Genomic DNA, 13,754 nt, shown 5'->3' with positions numbered 1-13,754 from the left:
ATAAACGTAATATCTTACACATCAAAAGCCAGTTTTGAACATTAAAATGTCATTTTTGTTCAAAACCTACCAACAAATGAAGCCTGTGTGCCCACCAGCTCTTATGCGAGCCGCTAATTATTGCGGGCCTGCTTTCATCTGATTGGACGATTGCAGCTATTCAGCCTGTGCTTTAAAGAATATGAAAAAAACATGAAATAACCAAGAGGAATGGGTTTGTTTAGAACATAATCCTTATGGTGGAGGGAGAAATATAAAACGCATGACAAGGATTTGAGTTGAGACAAATTTGTAATTCAGAAAAGCAAGTCTGAGCTTTATTATTATTAATTCTTTTTTATTAACATGAATATAGTGGCTTCTCTTTTTTCCTCTTTTGTGTCCTGGTGGTCCCTAGGAAGTTTTTTGAAAGCATTAATCCTTTCCTTTCAGTTTTAAAACACACACGTGCATGTTGCACACACACATTATCACACATTCTTATTTATTTGTTGACATGATCTGATGTAAGATTCGTTGGCAGTGAAGTCATATTTGCATTTAAATGACATGTTGTTGTTTTTACAGATGATTTTACATCCTCTGAGACCCCGCATGTCTCTGGTTCAAGGCGGCGTTTGGGTGGCTGTTATCTGGATAATGGCCTCATGCTTCTCCCTCCCACATGCAATCTACCAAAAACTTCTCACTTTCGCATACAGGTAAACACTGCAGAGAGATGCAATCGTCAGTGAGATTCTGCTAACAGTTATGAATATATTAGTTCAGGTGAACTGATGGAAAAAGTAACAAACTGTTTTGCCAAGAGAATATTTATCAGATAGAGAGTTTAGAAATGATTCTAAAAGCCTCACAGAAGCATTTAGGACTTTTAATTTCACAACCCACGCAATTAAATTAGTGACATTGCATTTTGTTGGTCTCAAGTGGAAAGCGCGGTTACAAAAGCTTTTTGCAAGAAATTTGACAGCTTTTAATGAAACTTCTTAGGGAATGTTTGGATTTAGGACATTTTTCTTGTCATAAGTGCTGATAAACAAAAAACTTTTAGAGTAATTATGTTGTAGATATAAACCCAACCTAACGGATTCAGTCCAAGGATTTAAAAAAAAGAGAAATTTACTTCTCCAGCAACTTAAAAAAAAAAAAGATAAAGTAATGGTGTGTGGGAAAATTCATACGGAGCCCCTAAAGGGACATAAAAGTAAAATAAAAAATAGTGCTAGTTTATAATGCGCACAAGCGAGTATCTCGTGCACACAAGAAAGTATTTGGGGCGCATGAGAAACAAACTGGGGTGCACACGTGAAAGTATCTATAGCACACGAGAAACTAACTGATGTGCACGACAAACTCAATGGTGCGCAACAAAAAACAACAAATTGATGTGCACAAGAAAGTATCTGGTGCACAGAAAAAACCAAGTGGTGCGCACAAGAAAGTAATTGAGGCGCAAGAGAAGGAAACTGGTGCGCACAGTAAATTATCTAGTGCACATGAGAAACTAACTAAAGTGCTCGGTAAATAAAATGGTGCTCAACAAAAACAACAAATTGATGTGCAGGAGAAAGTATTTGTTGCACATAAGAAATTAACTTGCACGCACGAGACACTAACTGGTGCGCATGGGAAACAAACTGGTGTGCACAAGATAGTATATGGTGCACACAGGAAGCAAACAAGTTTGCACAAGAGATTATATGGTGGACTTGAGAAACTAAATGGTGCGCAGTATCAGGTGTGCATGAGAGACAAACTGGAGCTCAACAAAAACAAATTTAAGAACCACATAAGAAAATATCGCGAACAAATGTGAAACAAACACGAAAAAGTATCTGGTGTGCATGATAAATTATCTGGTACACACAAGAAACTATCTGGAGAGAGAAACAATTTGTACGCAACAAAAAAAAAAAAATGCACAAAAGAAACTAATTGTTTATTTGTGCTCAGTCAGCTGAAAAATACATTTTGTGAGCTTATTAAGTTTTACTGCACCTTCCGACTCACCTGGTTAGTTTGATTTGTTTCTGCGCTGGACATACACCGTCTTTGATGAACTGAGTTTCTTTCTTGTGCGCACGAGAAACCAGCTCTATTATTTTATTTTGGACCTCTATGTCTCTTCAAGGGCTCCGTACATTCAGACAGAATGTGTGCAACAGACACACCAACTACTTAATAATCATCTTACCCCGTCTACCTCATAAATTTCCTTCAAGTACTCCAGAAATGTTTTGAAGCAGGACGAAATGTTCCATCCTCCATGAAAAAGGAGAAAACTCAAAGACTCTCTAATGGTGATGCATGGCTGTTGTTTAAGGAAATATATTTTAGTCTGTAAATGATAATGGACCGAATCCATTAACACAACTTATAGATGTGGCACTCAGCAGCTTTTTTTTATGTGTGGAAGTGAAGTGAAAAACACTTAGGGCGCAGAGTTCCATACTCCAAACAGCCTCAGAACACAGAGCTGAAGTGATTTTGACTTTTTTTATTTTTTAAATAATGAGAAAAAGAAAGATGCAGCATGTTAGGGTGCACCTAAGTTATTTTTGTCAATGAAAAGTAGCATATATGTTGTTAAATGCTCTGTCAGTCTACGTTATTGCCTCCTATTTTTAGATTTGTCCCTTTGTAGCTGCAAAACGCTGCACAGAATGACAGAACCGCTCGAATCAAGAAGGTGCACAGTTTTTGTGCAGTGTTGACATGTGACTGCCATGACCATGGAAACATTTTACGGACTGCTGGCCAATCAAACCTTTACTTTTTAAACCAAACCCTATCCAAAGTGTTCTTTTAAAAGTTTTTTTCTTCTATATAAAACGGGATCAAATGAAGGAATTCTTCTTTAATTGGATCATGATGCATTTGTATGGAGGTGCTGAAACTAATTTAAAAAGAGGTTTAAGGTGCACAACTTTTGATGTCTGACTTTGCATTCGGTTGCATCACTAGTCCTGTTTTGTTGGCATGAGGGACAAGTTCACACAGGCAGCATTTTAGATTTTATTACAGCTGACAGTCTGTCAGCAGTGATTTAAGACGACAGAACAATCGTCATCACAAAAAATTACATGGAACATTTTAGTTGATTTGGTGTGAAAAAAGTAAAAACATTAAAATTATCAACCTTTTTTTAAATTTTTTTCTATTTTTCCACATTTTATATTTTTCACCATTTAATTTGGTATTTGATTCTGCATCCTGCGTTGTGATGTATTAATAAATATTTTGCCTCCAACTGCATCAAACTCAAACATAATGATTTATTTATCATTTCCTTACAATTACTTGGATTTAGACGTGCATTTTCTAAAAAGAAAGGCCAATACTAACAGATGTGTAAAGACTTTGAATCTAAATGAGTTTTAGTTTAGTCAGGCACATGTTTTTAATTTAATAACATGATTCATTTAAAAATTCAGATTAGATGTAAGCTTAATTAACTTGTTTATCCTTTCATTCTTATCTCAACAAAATCACAGAAATTGAGCAAAGATTCCATCTTTCAGATGTATTCTTCACTTGCATGATCTAATTTTGATTCCTCTAACGTCTTTATTAAGCTTCCCTTTCAAGCGTATTCAGCTTGGAGAGGTAAAGGTTACTGACACCATGTTCATGTAGAGGCGGATTTTCTTTTTGACTCCAGCTATGTTTAAATGTTAGGTTTCGCTCTACATACTCAATTCAAGGTTAACCTGAAGAGTTTCTAAAAAAAGCACAATTAAGTACAACTCACTAAAGAATGCTACATTTATTTAATACATATGACATTTCCAGGCAAAAAAAGAAAAAAAAAACGAGTTAAATTACCGGCTACAGATCTGATTCCTTGAGAGATTTTTCTGTTATCACTTATAGAGGAAAAACAGTCTGTTTGGATCTTTATTAAAATCTCAGTATTACATAGAAATGTGGAAGCGGGAGTATAGAGCATATTAATTTATTATATACGTGGTTTGCATCAAAACTGTTTGTGCTACAATATTACAATCATCCATTCATTTTCTGACCACAGCAACTCACAGAAGCCAAAAACAAAAAAAGCATAAAATATATTTTTCTTAAATATACATGTTGCACTTTTGGGATAAATTCATTAAAAAAAAGCCTTTTTTTCTTGAAGGACAAATCATAGAGATAAAAATAATAGACTGTTTGTCTAGCATCCTTTAACACAGAAGTGTTTAGTATATTAGCACACCATATGAACAGTTATTAAGACAAACGTAGCACAAAGAACATGCTAACAAGTCAACTAAACACGTTATATCACTGTGGAGGAATCCTTCCTTCTCTGTGCAGCTTTGGAACAACTCTGCCAAGTCTGACATAATGCTGTGTTCACACCTGGCTCGGAAACGCACGATTAAGTGACAATTTCTAAAAAAAAAAGTCTATGAAAATGCACCAAAATGCGTATTTTTCGTTCAAAACTCTCACGTTTACACGCCTCTATGCACGTATTTTAGTCCATTTTGGGGCTTTACATAATAAGCTTGGCCAGTAAATGCATATTGAAAGTTAAACCAGTTGAAATTTAATAAATCAGGGACTTGGATTTGACAGTGACGTACAACTCCTTTTCAAAATGCAAATGTATCAACAATTGAAAATGATTGAAGGAGAAATAAAAAATTGTATGACACTAAGTCTTTCATGTATCGGACTAGAGCTGTGAAAGAGGAGCAAGATTTGCACCAATTTAACGGTTTGCACAAAGCCTCTTCCAACTGTGATGCACTAGTATTACACTAAACATTCATATGTAGCATAAAACCGAGCAGCACTTCTTCCTCTGTCTGCATTGCTGTCAGTAGCAAACACTGATACATAAGGCTACAGTGCCCTCTAGTGGTTGTTGCTTTTTAATCGCATGTAAGTTGCACCCACAACCAAGTTATGCAGTAATAAAAAAAAACAAAAAAACTTACTTTGAAAAATAGGGTAATAACTTAAAAATTTGAATTTAAAGACCATTGGTAGAAATGGATCTTACAACATAAATATTAGCTCTATTATCTACTTTGAGCATCTTCCTCAGTTTCTATTTTATTTATCATCCACATCTTTGTCTGATGGAGTGATGCTAAACCTTCATGTTTCTTCTGCTTCTCTACCAGTAAGGAAATGGAGCGAAGCTTGTGTGTGCCGGACTTCCCGGAGCCGTCGGACGTCTACTGGAAGTACATCGATCTCCTCACCTTCATTCTGCTCTACATGCTTCCTCTCCTCATCATCACTGCCTCCTACACCACGGTAGCCCGCCGATTGTGGCGCCACAACATTATCGGTGACACGACAACAGCTCAGCACGCCACTCAGAGAAAAAAGCGGCGACGCACGCTGGCCATGCTGCTCCTGGTTGTTGTTGTGTTCGCCATCTGCTGGTTCCCTCTCAATTGTTATGTGGTGCTGCTCTCGAGCCAGGCTATCCAGTCCTCCAATGCGCTCTATTTCTGCTTTCACTGGCTGGCCATGAGCTCCACCTGCTACAACCCTTTCATCTACTGCTGCCTGAATCCCACCTTCCGCCAGGAGCTGCGGCTCCTTTTCAATCGCTGCAGGTGGAGGCGGAGGTCGACGGTAGGCTTGGTGCCAGAGCGTCACCCGGCGGGCGCCTGCGCTCCCCGTCACAGAGCCGCCTGGCCTGACAACCAAGAGTCCTCCAGACCGAGCCAACCTTTGTCCCACCAGAGCCAGAACTCCTGCCAGCAAAGTCACGCGTCATCCGGACACTCCCACAACCTGAAAGACGCACATGTGCTTTTCACCGCCAGACAGGCCCTCACAGGCAGGACTGACATTCTGGCGGTGGAGCCCATTGTGGCCACAAAATAAAGACGTTCTTGCAGGATGTTAGTCGTTTTAAAAAAAAGAGCATAAAATGTGAGTCACAGATGCTTGGCTGGTCCAATTTATGCATGAATACGACAGAGACAAGACGACGGACGAACTCCATTGGCTGATTTTATGATGTTTCTCTGTTTTAAGATTGTACATCTGAGCTTTTTAACATTGCTTTAAAAAATGTGCTTTATTTTTCTAATTTAAAATATTTTAGGCTGAGCAAATACTACATCTAAAGCCTTTCAGAGTCTGACTCATTATCTTTGAGTCAGTATCTACATCTCCTTTTCACAAATGGGCCCCCACCCCCCAGCATCTTCATTATATGATACTATGGAGAAAACTGGCTTTTATGTTTATGAAAAAGAAATCTGTCTGCATTAGAAAAAATGATTTGATCACTCTTTCACCAGCCTTTACAGATGTTTGTGTCAGGCTTCAGCTGAGCTTGCCTTTCATTATCTGATCATGAAAGGAGAATCTCAAGTATGCTTAAAGACGAGTCAGAAACAAGTCAGAGAAGGTCCATATTTTATCCATAATTGGAAGCCATAATCTGATCTTATCCTCAAGGAGTCCTTCAATGAGTCCTTCTAAGCACTGTGGTGTTTTGAGTCACCTCTAAAGCGAAAAGTCTATATAAACACGTATGAATGCACGTTTTAGGCTTCCAAGATCAAAATTCGGACTCACATGTCACTACAAAAAGTTTTAAATATGTGCTGAAAGGTAAACCAATTAAACTGTCACTTGGATTCTATGGAGAGAAAATAGGCTCATCCGATTTGTGTGTGCGTAGTTCTCAATTTCCAACTCACACAACACATTATGTGTGTAATTTTATATAGGTCCTTCTCCACATTCAAGGAGCGGGACATAGGGCTGATGGACCCATGAGCGCATATCTCTATAATAAAATGGGAAAATGTCACATTTTCACCAGATAATATCCACAAAGTTCAAAGTGGCTGATGAGAAAACTGATAACCCAGCATTCCAGCAGCATTTAAACGCATCACTTACATACAAATCTTGGAGACAAGAGAAAGTCTCACATCTGATGTGTGTGTAAATGCGTTTTTGTTTATATGTGTGTATCAGGCGATTTGTTTGTACTTCTTTGTCACCCATGGATAAACCTGGCTCTGGTATAGGGGGAAAAAAATACAAGAGGGAATAATAAAAAAAAAAAAAAATGAGAATAAAAGGAATACGGTTCATAAAATAAATGAAATCCTGTGTCCTGAAACAAAAAGACAAACCAAACCAAAGATAATTGGAACCTGGGCCAAAAATAAAATAAGTCAGGGAGTCATGTCAACCGTCAGAGTCCCTGTTAAGGGCTGCCTGAACAACTCTGCCTAAAGAAAACAAATAAACAAAGCCTGCAAATCAAGACTACCAAGGTCCAACCCCAAACTAAAATAACAAAACCCAGCAGTGTAAGACTGCTGAGGACAGAAAAGGGGAAAAGAACAAAACCTAACCCTCAACTCCAGCTTCCTCCTGCTCTGCTCCCTGCCTGCCTGGGTGGGTGGGTGGGTGTGGCCTCCTCCAACTTAAATAGCCAGCAGGTGCCAATTAAGGCACATCAGCAGAGCAGCAAGACGTAACACCTCCATCCATAAAAACTGAGGCAGGGCAGGGTGTAGAACACTCTTGAAGATTTGTGTGTTTAGTTCGTTTTAAGCTGTTAGAATTTAAAGATCTGCGTGTGTACATTCATTCAGTATTTTTTTGTATTTTGTACTTATGAATACACAAGTGGAAGTACTTAAAGTTATGCACAAAATGTATGTCTTACAAATCAAAAATTACGCGCACACATATCGGATAGAACTATTTTCTCTCCATAGTTTGGTAGTGATGTGTTGATTAAATATCAAGTATTGAAAAAATATGACACCAAGTCTTATACACATCGGAACAGAACTATGAATGAAAAAGCCTGGAGCAAGATTCATGAGATTTGCACCACTTCTACATTTCACCCCAAACCTCTTCCAACTGTAGGTACCTGTGCAGATTTTTCATACATTTCTATCCACTCCTAGATATCTTTGTAAAATTGCTGTTGGTTTTTTTCCAAACAATATTATGCTTTACTATAACCGTATGATGAGTCTCCATTTTGTTGACTTTGTATCTCACAGAAGCAAATCCCTGTGTTGTAGCAACTTGAAGATTTAACGCAGTAATAAGATAAATAAGCTTTTTGGAATGTCATCCAATGCATTCAAATAGAACTTCTCAGTGTGTGTTGAGAACATTGTGTTTCTCTGTTATATTTATTTTTATCTTCAAATTTCTTTACTCAAAATGTAAATATATTCATTTTAAATATTTTTTATATTGAGAAGCAAGTTTAACCATTTCGTATTCATGTGCAGGTTAAAAAGAATCTTTGCAAAAAACAAACACAATTTAAAGGGTCAAAAAGTGCCACAAAAGTGAAGTTTGACTGATTGAATGTTTGCTGACTCAGTCAATGTCTGGCCTATTTCTGTGCAGATGTTATCATCGATGCTGAATGTAATACTGTGTTTAACTGCTGACAATCCAGAAATAACATCCATTAAGCTGTTATGGCAGCTGATGTTTTGGAGATGTTTTCTCTTTTTTGCCTCATAAACTTCCTGTTTTCACATCTAATGTGTCACTCAGTTGTTTCAAACTTGTTTTGATAATGCAATTGTGAAAAACGTTTTTGACTGTTCCAAGTCAACAAACTAAAGTTTAAATACGAAGTTTGAAAGATTAAACTATCCTAACAAGGATTACACAGACTTCCATTATTCTTTCTCTTGTTGCTTTGCCCTGACCTCGTCCTTCCTGGTTAATTATTTCATTATTTTGCTGACAAATTTTAGTTCAAACCCAAAATATCTGGTAGGTGGCAGTGTGCATACAGACCAAGTGCAAGGTTCAGTACTTTTTAAAAGTTTGAAACTTTATTAAACAGACATACAGACATAAGGTTACTTTTAAGCATGAAAAAGTAAATTGCCTGCACCCCACAAGTCTTTCACTGTCTGCAAAAAACAGTAGGACAGAGTTCACTGAAGGGAGGTCAATTGAAAAACACAAAGACAAATCCATTAAAGACTGAGCTATAAAAAAAAAAAAGACAATGACCTCTTCTCTGACTGTATACCTGCAATCAAGCATTCACAGAATTACATGATAAAACCTGCAGCTTTGTTGAATGAAATAACGTACGTGACCCAATCAACTCTTTCATGCTGCACAACTTTGTACGAGCAGCTTTGAATTCTAATGCAAACCAAAGGCCTGTAAAATGTGTCTTGTGGGGAACCGTCCAACAATGTTTGTTGCAGCCCTCCACAAAAAACACAGTAGAAGATGGGTGGATGGACAATTGTTTTCTATTTATTTGTTAAATGACTAGTTGTTAAACTGCAGAGCTTTATGTGTTGCTGCTCAAACTAAATCATTATGTTTATTTTTGTGAATATAAATTAAAAACAAAGATTAATAACTTATTAAAGTCTAAAGATGAGATTTAATTATAAAATGTCACCATGGCCAAAAATATGATAAAACTCTTAATTATTCTATTGAGATTTCAAGTTGATTATCTTCTTATTTATTAATATTGAGGCTTCACTGCAAAGAAATAAGATGCACTTCGAAAATCGAGTTTTTGTTCATAATAAATCCCCAAAATAAATAAAACGTGTTTTCCAAACACATTCATTTGCAGAAGGTCCATAAAATTCATGCTCTTAATGTAGGCCTATGAAGAATGTTTTCATGAAGCCTAAAGTGTATTTTTTATTTCAGAATTTACTTTGATAATCAGGACAAGCAGTTTGACCCTCTACCCTGCTAAAAGCTTTTAACAATAAATCCTGAGCAAAACTGTTCGGCTCCGGGAGCAAAATTCCACTGACCTTCATGATTCTCAAAGCAAACCTGCAGACACGGTTCAGTGAAGCACTTTGCCTCAATTCTTGCAAATCTTAATTATTCCAGAACGTTTATTTACAAAGGCCCCAACTCAAAATGTGTTTAAAAACATAAAATATTGGAGCATTTTAAGAAAGTTTAAGCACTATTACGTAAATTCCAAGGACTTGATAGGTGAATAAAACAACAAGACAAAAGATCTGAGTAGAAAACATGATGACTAATCGTGATGATTACATTTATTTACAGGCAGTGAACCATAGCTCCGGGTTGCAGAACAAATCAATCTTTATTTATGTAATGATTTCATGGCAAAAAGTGCTATGCACAAATACAATTAATTTAACTGGAAAAAGCAGTTATCCGATCCTCTTTATTTTAAAAGCGCCTTTGTCGTTTTCAGTGACATAGTTTGAGTTGCAGGAGTTCATTAGAAACTCACCTCTGAGTTGTGGGCGGGACTATAAGCATGAAGCAACCCCGGCCGCCCTTCCTGTCACCCATACTGAGCTCTCTGCTTAAACTTTACATCCTCTTACAGCTTTTATCTCTCCACTCCTGATGGAACTTCTCTAGATTGGGTCAAACAGTATAAATATCTCGGTATCTGGCAAGATGATACTTTATCTTTTTCAGTCCACATTGACCATTTGCAGTGAAAGGTTAAGTCAAAATGAGCATTTCTTTATAGAATGTGTTCCTCTCTCTTACTAACTCTAAATAACTAAATTGGACCCTCTTTTCCATTCTGCCATTCGATTTATAACAAATTCAAAACCCACAACTGTACCCTCTACTCTTCACTGAATTGGACTCCCTTATTCACTTGATGTAAAACTCATTGGTTGCTGTTGATTTACAAAACAATTGGTCTTTACCCTCTTTGTTTGAGCCAGCTTTTGCACACTTTTGCACACTTATGTACCACATTCGCTTTCCAAACCTGATTCTGTTCAGTCCCTAAATTAAACTCCTCACTGAGTTCTTTATCCTTTCAGTCTGCAGCACTAGAATAATCTAAAAGAAAAACTTAGAATAGACACTTTTATTTCAATGACAGTTTTTTTAAAGGAATCTCATTGATAATTTTAAAGAAAAGTGTTGTTGTAACCTAAATTTAGGATTTTAATGATTTTTTTTATTGTCTATTTCATGGTGTTTTATCCTGATTTTTGTTCTGTTAGTCTTCTGTAACTCCCTTTTCCCCCCAAAAGGTCTTTCCTTTTACTAGACCACAGCTAATAATAAGATATTTTTTATCGATCTGGCCTGGATAAAAAAAGGTTACAAAAATATATAAAATACGGCTTCCCACACTTCCTAGCTACCACTACTGGTGCTACAAAAATGTTGAGTAACATTGGAGCTATCCAGCTGTACAGTTTTGAGCCAGATGTCAGCTTGGCAAGCTTTTTTTAAAAACTACATTTTCTCCTGAAAATGCTCCTGATTCACAACAATATGAATAAAGAAACACTCAGAAAAGTAATTTTGAACTTATATATGTCCTTCATCATGAGAAAAATGCCACAAGAACATGTTAAATACACCAAAAACACAATTTTTATCTAAGTAGACCTTTAATTCTGCCTCTCACACTAACTCTGTCAGCGTTATATTAAGTCATTAAAGTCAAATTACTAGTGATAACTATATTAATAGCTCTCTTTACATAAAAATACACATCGATTTGATGCTTTTGTGCTACATTAGTTGTATTTATTTTGAAAATTAATGAAAATGTAAGGCAAATGTTTAATTAAATAAAAAAGAGCTTGGGTGCCAGGCATAAATCTAATAAGCGAAGAAAACGTTGGGTCTGGTACACTGTGAAAGCTGAATCTTTGATTTGTGGACCACACACACACAACTGGAGAACAGCTCTGCCCAAAATTTTCCAAGAATGTAATGACAGAAAATCAGAACTAAAACCAAATGGTGTGTTAGGCCTGCCAAAAATCAAGAGACATTTTGTTCTAGTCCACCAAATGATGTTACACGCTCCGCCTTTGCAACAAACACTCATCACTCCTCAGAACTTAAATGATACACAGAAATGTGTTTGGCTCAGACAGACCAAAGAAGGACTTCTGACATACAGAAAAAACACATTTTGATTTCACAGCAAATGCAGGCCTGATATTTGTCATGGAGCTTAATATCTAAGAGAAATGACAGTACATGGCAGAGGAATCGGTCCGGAAGTTTGACAGCTTATTTCCATTCCACTGTTTGGGGGTAAAGAGGACAAACAAACTCAATCAAGTCTTGTCACAGTCTGACAATTCGTGGACATTTGTGGGAGTTAGCCTCTGTGAGATGCAATTCCATTTCATTTTCTGCTTCTTTCTGTGTAGTCTTTTATCTTGTGAATCACATCTATTTTTTGTCAGCAGAAAAAAGCAGATGAATCACGTTTATTATAAAGTTCAGAAGGGAGACCCTTCTAAACACGAGAGGAACAGCGTAACCACTGTCATTATTTTAGACAGTGACACTGGAAATTCTCATGCATTTTATTACAAATGTGTAGCATTTATTTTTTTAGCACAAGTTTGCCTTCAACTAAAATTTAAAGAGGTCCAGTTAGGAAAAAAATTCTAAAAGTTAGGGTCTTGAAAAAAAAGTCTAAATATTCAGTGAAAGGTGGCAAAACACAACAAAACAGAGCAGATGACTTTAAAAGAACTAAAAACCAGAAACTTATATTGGCTGAGGTCGATTAACTGAAATGAAAACAGCTGTGAATCATTATTAACTTGGAAATGCATGAACTGTCAGGGAAAATTAGAACATGACCAAAAAAAAAAAAAAAAAAAAACACACACACCAAACAAAGTCACAGAACCCTTACAGTACCCCTCCCCAGAGGGGCAGATCCCAGATGCCTCAAAACCTAGAAAGAAGAGTCATGGAAGAACAAAACAAGAAAACATTTAGAGTTCCTGCAGCCAGACGGATGTGAGGGGAATAACAACACCTCCCCAGGAACAGGCGTGAAGAGGAGGAGGCCCGGTGACCCTCAACAGGAACAGGAAGGATGGCCTCGACAGTCCCCTTCAGGAACAGATTATGTGGATGTGGCTTGATGACTTTATTTGGCTGTAGGAAAAGCAGCAAAAATGATCCTGCTGAGTCCAAGATGGTCAGGTCATTCTGTCAGGAAGTGGTGGTGATGGAGGATCCAAATGCAGGAGACCAGGCCTGGTGGCAGAAACTAAAATATTTAATTAACTGAAACATGTCAAAAACCCCATGGAAAACCAAAACAGAGCTGATGACCTGACAGCGATGAACTGAAAACCGGACACTTAAATCCACTGAGGTTGATTAAATAAATAAAAACAACTGTGGAGGATTAACCTGAACAAGGTGACAAACAGAACATGACAAGACCCAAGCACAAAATCCTGACGAGTTTTGTCTCCTGCGTTTGGGTCCTTCACCACCATCCCTGACAAATTCAGCCTTTCTGCAGGTAAAAATCCTACAAGTTTCCTCAGTCCAGAATGACTTGTTTATGTCTTTATTTGTAACTTTTGAGATGTAATGAATCAGTTAAGCAAAAACAAAATGGCACAACCGTTAAAAACTGGTGTTTTCCAAGTATAATGATAGACATGAATCTATTGTGTCTGTGACTTTGTCATTGTGAGACTATATGAAGAGAATTTGTCTACGCATATTATGCAGAGTGGTTTGGTACGTGAAAACAACTGTCTCCATAAATCTATATTCGGCAGAAGTCTCTTGATTGTGTCTAAACAGCAGCTTTATGTTTCTCTGAAGTTGAATGCTCTTTTCTCACCAAAGAAACTCTCCAAACACGTATGTGTCCATATATGGAGACTCGATGGTGAGAATGTGTTGCAATGACAACAAGAGCTGCATCATTTTTAATAAGATCCACCGTATTCCATCGTATTAGTTCTGCTTCAAGTTGGGATCCAGATGCTGTTTTT

At 37.1% G+C, this 13,754-nt stretch overlaps 1 protein-coding gene across 1 annotated transcript in view; it reads left to right on the top strand.

Moving 5' to 3' along the window:
- The window catches only part of gpr83 (G protein-coupled receptor 83), a 21,326-nt gene extending 12,338 nt beyond the window's left edge, over positions 1-8,988 (top strand). Inside the window, exons 3-4 of the mRNA XM_024290382.2 lie at positions 568-701; positions 5,136-8,988. Of these exons, the coding sequence (XP_024146150.1) occupies positions 568-701; positions 5,136-5,853 (852 nt within the window). The 3' untranslated portion in view covers positions 5,854-8,988. The remainder of the gene's footprint in view (positions 1-567; positions 702-5,135) is intronic.
- Positions 8,989-13,754: the final 4,766 nt, after the last annotated feature.

Source organism: Oryzias melastigma, linkage group LG1 (assembly GCF_002922805.2).
Source record: "Oryzias melastigma strain HK-1 linkage group LG1, ASM292280v2, whole genome shotgun sequence".
Taxonomy (NCBI): Eukaryota; Metazoa; Chordata; class Actinopteri; order Beloniformes; family Adrianichthyidae; genus Oryzias; species Oryzias melastigma.
The sequence above is the reverse complement of the archived record's forward strand: the minus strand, read 5'-3'. Positions and strand labels throughout refer to the sequence as shown.